General features: G+C 35.9%; 1 protein-coding gene across 3 annotated transcripts in view; it reads left to right on the top strand.

Moving 5' to 3' along the window:
• tpp2 (tripeptidyl peptidase 2) overlaps nucleotides 1-7,115 on the top strand; it is a 33,322-nt gene extending 26,207 nt beyond the window's left edge. For all 3 annotated transcript variants that reach the window (XM_016456864.1, XM_016456863.1, XM_016456862.1), the window contains 3 exons: nucleotides 1,381-1,588; nucleotides 1,670-1,789; nucleotides 5,645-7,115. In XM_016456864.1, the coding sequence (XP_016312350.1) occupies nucleotides 1,381-1,588; nucleotides 1,670-1,789; nucleotides 5,645-5,734 (418 nt within the window). In that variant the 3' untranslated portion in view covers nucleotides 5,735-7,115. The remainder of the gene's footprint in view (nucleotides 1-1,380; nucleotides 1,589-1,669; nucleotides 1,790-5,644) is intronic.
• The last annotated feature ends 657 nt before the right edge of the window (nucleotides 7,116-7,772 follow it).

Below are 7,772 nucleotides of genomic sequence, written 5' to 3'. Positions count from 1 at the left end.
AGGACACCGGCCCTCCAGGACCGAGTTTGGGCACCCCTGGTGTATATACTGTATACTGTGATTGCAATTCAAACTAAATTATTATTATTATTATTATTATTGTTGTTGTTGTGTAAACAATGTTTTAAAAAACATAAAGAAGTTGTCCCAGCTAGTAGGCTATCGCATGTGAGGATCCTGCAGGTGGCCGATCGTTTCTAGCCTTTTCTCGCAGCAGCCAGAATAATTAAATGTCAAAAAATCATTTTGATGGCAGATTGTAATCCAGAAAGGATTATGTGTTTATGAAACACGTGAATGAAATTAAATTATATTCCAGTTTTAAATGTGTTTCTGATTACAGATAGCCTGGGATTACACAAGATTTGTATTTTAAAGACAACCAGTTCGAAGGGAGCATAATTTGCTTTTTGGGTTAAAAGAATTTCTTGGTATGAAATTCGAGTGGTATGACAATTAGAGATTAGACTGTCTAGAAATTGAAATCTACACACACACTAAACTCATAGTCACGCAATGCTGATGTTGTTAACATTAATAATCTGAGAATAAAGTATAACAATAATAATAATTTGCACGGTTTGATGTGATATGAGCTAATCAATCGTTAGATTTAATCACCACTGGTAGCGAGATTTATGGTAATGTTTTTTCCTCAGTTGGTCAGAACAAACGTGGCAGACTTGTTACTTACTTGTTCAGATGACAATATCCGGTGAAAATTCTTATTTGGGTCATATATTCCAAGATGTAGGCTAGAATCCGTGATTACTAAGTATAGGATTCACACCGGTGCGTGACTGAATGCCACACATACTCCTCAAAACATTAGATTCATTCGCGCTGGAGCCGTGCTGCCGCACAACCCACACAAGGAAGATAATTCCGCACACAGCTGCAATTGCAGGTTTTCAAACAGAGATTGCGACAAAGAGGCAAAACTTACGGACTGCAGCTTTAAGTTTTGTTTTACAGGACAATAGTAAAATTTCAGTACTAATATTGGTCTTCAATATTGTTCTTTTTAATTTGTTAAAACGTAAAACTTTTATTTTGACAAAGAATTGCAGGGAAACATTAAAGCTTCTATTTAGTTAACAGGTTTGTAAATGAGTCTCATTTCAAATCTGTAGAAATGCTGTAAACGTCTATCCACACATTGAATTATTAAATCACATTGCAGAGAAGTTAAACACGGGTGAGGACAGACCAAGATAATCATGATGATGATGATGATGATGATTATGGAAACATGAAACATTAATTTCAGGATTGTTGTTGTGTTAAGCTGGTGTCATCTATAGTTAAAGTCATAGTTCACATACGTAATCATGTGGCACTTGACAGAATGCAGAATGAGCGTGTTTCATGTTCCTGCAGTGACATGGAGAAGCAGAAGTTGTCTCTGCTGGATGCTCTCTGCAGGAAGGGCTGTGCTCTAGCGGATCAACTGATGCAGCCAGCAGCACAGGACGGCGCCAGCGCAGGTGAGGTGGGCAGCTCTGATGACGAGCCGCAGGGCGTGGCCAAAGCGCTGACTGACACCTTCTGGGAGGTGCAGAAGTGGGCGGAGCTCACTGACTCTAAGGTACGGAGGTCAGGCATTTACACGTGTACTAGTAATTTGATTATTATTATGTTTTATTTGACATGATGATATTCTCTGCAGGTTTTAACATTTTCCTACAAGCACGCGTTAGTAAACAAAATGTACGCAAGAGCCTTGAAGTACGCGACTAAGATCGTCGAGGAGAAACCCAGCAAAGACAATTGGAAGAACTGCATACAGGTAAAAGAATATCCCATGTTCCTTGCATCTGCAAACTTGCTCTGAACTCATTTTTGTTTTAGTTTAGTTTGAGTTCTACACGCTCGCAGATCTTCCTATTATAACGATTAATAAAGCATTCATACGGTGTAAATAAGAGATTGATTGTGTAGTTAGTTGTGTATATCATTGATTATATCAGGAGTTTTTGCGTGAGTAAGCTCTGTCAGTTGCGCTTTAAGGGGAAGCACCCTTTGCTCGGTTTCTACATAATCCATTCACAATTTGAAGTAAATTTTTTTTTGTCTAAGAAACGCGAGTGAATTGCGCGAATTAATCTGCTAAATTATTCCGCAAGTAATTTCTTTGATTGACGGTGATAACTGTAGCAATGAACGGAACGATGTCAAAAACAGAGCTGTGCATCAAGTGATTCAGACTAAATTCAGAGTCAAGTCTCATTCATCAAGTCTGTGTTGGCTGAATATATTTAGAAGCTTCTGCAGTTAAAGATAAAACTTAAAACACTCTTTTTGATGTGTCCTTTTTAAGGCAGTGTTTAAAAAATGTAGTTTTAAAATTAAATCTAAAAATATTGAATGCATTATTATTTAATTGTACTTGCTATACTTCATACTTCAGTATATTAAAAGTACAAAACTTAAAAAAAAAACTAGGGAGTGGAAATGGCAACTAAGCTAATGAGTGATCCTCTGCTTCCATCTACTGGTTATAATAATAATTTAATGTCATTTTCATCTTAAAAGTCTTTTATTGATAAGTGTTAATTTTATGGGGGGTGGGGGTGGGGGGAGGGCACCTCTTTGTCACCTTTTACACTCATGGTGAGTTTACATTCCTGCATCTGCAAGACTGCATTTATTTAATTGTTAAATATTATTACAATTTAAAATAACTCTATTCTATGTGAATGCAGGGGCGGATTTAGTGATTTGGGGGCCCCAGGCAAAATACAGGAATGGGGCCCTATACAATTTCACACATTTACAACCTTGAGGTTCCTTTCACTGTTGCTCGCTGCTGCACGACCGTGTCCCATAGTTGTGTCTAATCTTTTAGATTTTTCATGTACATGTTATAAATAAAGGAGTTCTTTAATGTTGTAAATCCCTTGTTCACATTTAAACAGGTTATAATAGTATTAGAGTAGGCTGGACACTAGGTGCCTGTGTGGCCTGTGTGGAAAGTGACTGTGCATGGTCCTTCTTGGGTCTTTCACAAAAACGAGTGAGCGCAATTTAAAAACATGAAAATAGGCCCTATATAATATGCACTGTTGCTTAGTATTAAAATTATAGCTTCAGATGCATGATATGTGTAGGGCCCTATGAAATCCGTTTTTTTTTCCCCCAAATTAGCCTAAGTTTTATTTAGTTTTATTATCTTTTTTTCCGTTTAAATTTTTCTGGATTCAGTTTTTTTTTTTTTTTTTCTGAACGATTATATAAGATTTTGGAAAAAAACATGCTTTCTGGTAATCAAATGAAGTCGAAAACATTAATCTATCTTTTATTCCAATGAAAATTAAACAAACCCTTTAATTTTTGTACGTTCAAAATGCTACATGAGAGAAGTTTACTGTGTAACGAGCAATGTCAAGGAATTCGTCAAATATTGAATGAATAAATCAAATGCAATTCAGTACACTTCAATCAAACCGCGATATGGACTAGTGTATGTGAATATTAAATGGCAAAAATACTATTTAGCTACTACGAGCGTTACAGGTGCTTAAATAGCAAACTAGCAAACGAAACGCGCATCTGCGCCATTCATTCTGTCACATTCCGCGTTACACAGTAAATTCCGTTTTTATGAATACATTCCGGGATTCCGTCCCCGTTTTCTACATCGCCCTACTTTTGCTAAGAAGCACGTTCAACACGGACGCACAGACGGTTGTCGTGGTAATGAACACCACAGCAACCACTTGTGCGTCCGCACTGAACGCGCATCTCGCATATAAAAAGCATTTTAGGGGGCCCTTGGCTTTTGGGGGCCCAAGGCGGTCGCCTACCTTTGCCTAATGGTTAAGTCCGCCTCTGTGTGAATGCATTGTAGAAAGTAATTTATTGCTGTAATCAAAGCTGAATTTTCATTAGTCCAGTCTTTAGTAGTGCTGGGCGGTATACCGGTTCATACTGAATAACGGTGTTTATTTTTGTTATGATATGAATTTTTAAAATACCTTAATACCGGTGTATGTCGCTTAAACAATGTTCGGAACACGACACTGTTTGAAAGGGGTCCCTTTTCACTATTGCACTGTGGTGAGGGAACAGCTGTATGTGTTACTAAGCGTGAAAAAGGTCTGACTTTCCCGGAGAAGTGTCGCCTCTCTCGGCGTCTGTTCTGTGCAGTGAGCGGCAGAGAAGCAGCGCAGCCGACTCGTCAATAAATGAGTACAAAACTAAGTTTGCTAGCACCTGTCGCTTACTGATTGTTTGGAATTATAAATATGAGCGTAGTTCGTCTTTTAATATCACATGCACTTTTTTGGGGGGTTTTTGTTTTATTTTTAGTTTGTTACTCAGACGAAGGCAGTGCGCTGCATGAGACAAAAAAAGTAGGCTAATATAGCCAAAACAACCGCATAGCCGCTCTTTAGTGTAGATCCGTCATGTACTGTGAAACCGGTATAATTTTAAAAAATACCGTGATATAAATTTTTGGTCATACCGCCCAGCACTAGTCTTTAGTTGTCACATGATCCTTCAGAAATCATTCTAATTTGCCGATTTGCTGTTTAAGAAACATTTCTGATTATTATCAATGTTAAAAACAGTTGTGCTTCTTAAAATTTTTGTGGAAAGCGTGATACATTTTATTTTTCAGGATTCTTTGAATATAAAGTTCAAAAGAACAGAATTTATTTGAAATATTGAAGATAAGTCAATCATGCCAGAAAAAAAAAATCAACATAAGATACTAAGTCATAAATATGTGACAACCAAAATTATGATATATAAAGATGAAATTATGAGATAAAAAGTCAATTATGATAAGCAGTGTTCCCTCTAATTTTTTTTTCTTGCTGAGCAAACCTTTTCTCTATTGGGCGGACATTTCGGCTACCTGAGCAAAACATTCTTTATACCAGACCTGTACAGCACACACAAAAAAGTGTGTAACTTTTAACTTGAATGTGCTATTTATATTTGATTTGACCCTTGATGTAACTAAATGATGCACATTTTAGGTTACCTGAGAAATTTTTTTTTACAGTGCTGTTACCAAGAAATTGTATTAAAAAATCATTAAAAAAAACTCTCACACACAACAGTTCAATTCTGTATTATAATATAATATAATTTAATATAGATAATATGAAAAAATGAAGCAGATATTGTTCATGAATTCCTTTTTTGAGGTCAGTATAATATAATATAAAAAACAAACGTAAGAAGTGCGGCTGGTCAAGAGCGCAGCTTAGAGGGAACATCGATGACAAGTCGAAATTGAGATGCTATATCATAATAGCAAGAAAAAGTCCAAATTATTATATCAAAAGTTGGAATTATTAATTATTAAATCAAAATTATAAGATAAAGTCATGATTATTACAAGTCAAAAGTAATGTACTATGTCATTATTACAAGAAATGGTAAAAAACTATAAGAAAATCTGTGAAATTCTTCTTTCTTATATATATAAAATGAGATATCTAACTTTTTCACTGTAATTAAACACTTTCTGCAGAATTACACCGATTTTCCCGCAAAATCGATTCAGTAAATGTGGATAAAATGGACAGATTTACATCATAATGTTTTCAGTAAAATAAGATTATTAGAGTTATTGTGGTAATTATGTGATTGTCTGATATGCTGTGATTGTGTTGTCTGTCTCCTGCAGCTGATGCGTTCTCTGGGCTGGATGCACTGCGTCTCATACACAGAGAACTGGCTGCCCATCATGTACCCGTCTGACTACACCCCCTTCTAACGTCCTGTCGCGTGACACACACACACACACACACACATATACATGCAGTCGTTTGTTTTTAACTGAGGAGACTTTTAATGCCTTTTGGAAACCATCAAGAACCAAACACCTCACATCACATGGTCCTTCATGGATCCCATAATGCCTTCCTGTGTGGATCACAGCACTGAACCAACAGTTCTCATCCTACAGCTTGAATCTTATCGGTGTATTTCACTTGGATTTTTCATCATACTCCCATTACGCTTCAGTGTTCGTCTTCTCTTTGGGGAACTTGTATAAAACCTGCATTATGTTGTTCGAAATGTGATTACTAGGCATTTGCTTGGTGGACATTTTTCCCCTCAACAACAATAACAGTGTCTTGTCGGTTAAACGTCAGATGAACTGCTGAATACAGATAACGTCAAGGCAATATGATGGACATCCAGTGGAGTTCTGTGGGTGAAACGTCCATCTCTGTTTCACCATAGAATCAAAGGAAAACTTTTTTTTTTTTTTTGTTTTTTTGTGATTGACCCTTATATATGTCAAATGTATGCATGTTTTATAAAGACACAAGGGTCATGTTCATGGCTTTCAATCTCGTGCCGTTCTGAAGAAAGTCTGAGCTTGTGTGATTGAAAGTCATCCAAGTTTTCTCTTATTCTGAGCCTGGACTCAAAAATTTCTTTCTGAATTTGTCGTTTTGGTGTATAAGTGAAAAAGAGATGGTAACTTCTTTTAGAGTTTAAATGTGTGAACTTCTCTTTTGTGTCTCGAACGTTCATTCAGGGTTTAGACATTGAAAGCGGATCATCTCTCCATTTCCCTTTGTGAAGGGAGACGTTTGAAAGTAAGAAACAAAACCAGCAATTCATGCTACATGTTTTCACTAGTACACCGTGTAAAAGGAACCATTACCTCCAGAAGAGACGTCATATTTCACTTTTCCTCAGAGGGCTTTTGCATTGGTGGCATGATCTTCCTCCAGTTTCTTAAGCTTTCTATCATGTGTGTTTGTGGTGTTTGTTGATGTTCAGGGCTCAGACGTCTTGAACGGCAGGTTCTTCAAAAATGGCCTTAAATATTCACAATCTTCAAACCCCGTCCACCTCTGCGTTTCTTCAGGAAATATCACATTATTCTGGATCAAAAACCCTTGAATATCTTCAGATATATTTATGGATGTCTTGTATTTATAAAGTATAAATGAATACTAGGTAATGCCAATATTTTAAAGTCATTTTATTTCACACATAGAGTAGTAGGTAGGTGTTATTTTATATTCATTACTCGTGAGACGTTTCAGAAGTAACAGCCGGTTATTTTGTTAACACCGTAAATGTGCTGAACAATGTATTTGATGAAGATTCTGAATAAAATTATCTGGAACTGACAATATGTTGCCCATTTTCATGACAAACAGGCTTTGAGTTATTCATGCTGAATGTGTTATGGACAACAACAGAATCACATTTTATTACAGCTGTTAAAAAATTGTAAGTATTAAAGTTTACTTTTTAGATTTACATTAGATTGGGTTTACTGATATGGCAAACAATATTTGTAAGATCATTGTCATGTATGGTTAATTTATGTATGGTTTAATAATTGTGTGCTGACGTTGAGTAAAAAGCTCAAATATACAATACAAATATCAAATGTAATATTACAGTTTGCAACAGCTACTACTGTCCTTCCCTAACTCATCATTTTTTTCCCAGATGTAACACTTTTTATTTTTTTTAATGGTTCAATAATTAATTGTATTTTGTTGGATTTTTTGTGAAACATCATTACAGTATCAGCTGTTTTAAAGCTACATTCACAAACCATGATCAAATTCCAATCTGAATTGGAATTTACGCATCTCCATCTATTTTAGCATCAGCATGGCTTTATTTACAATGCAGACAATCCAGATTTGTTATTCAAATCCCATTTTATGGAATTACTGTTCATACTGTTGTTTTGCAGGCAATCAAATCAGAATGACTTCAATCCTAAAACTAAAAGACAAAAAAAATTGTCCCCCCCCCCCAAACTTCTTAACAAA

This window comes from Sinocyclocheilus anshuiensis, unplaced genomic scaffold (genome assembly GCF_001515605.1).
Source record: "Sinocyclocheilus anshuiensis isolate Anshui unplaced genomic scaffold, SAMN03320099.WGS_v1.1 scaffold856, whole genome shotgun sequence".
Taxonomy (NCBI): Eukaryota; Metazoa; Chordata; class Actinopteri; order Cypriniformes; family Cyprinidae; genus Sinocyclocheilus; species Sinocyclocheilus anshuiensis.
The sequence above is the reverse complement of the archived record's forward strand: the minus strand, read 5'-3'. Positions and strand labels throughout refer to the sequence as shown.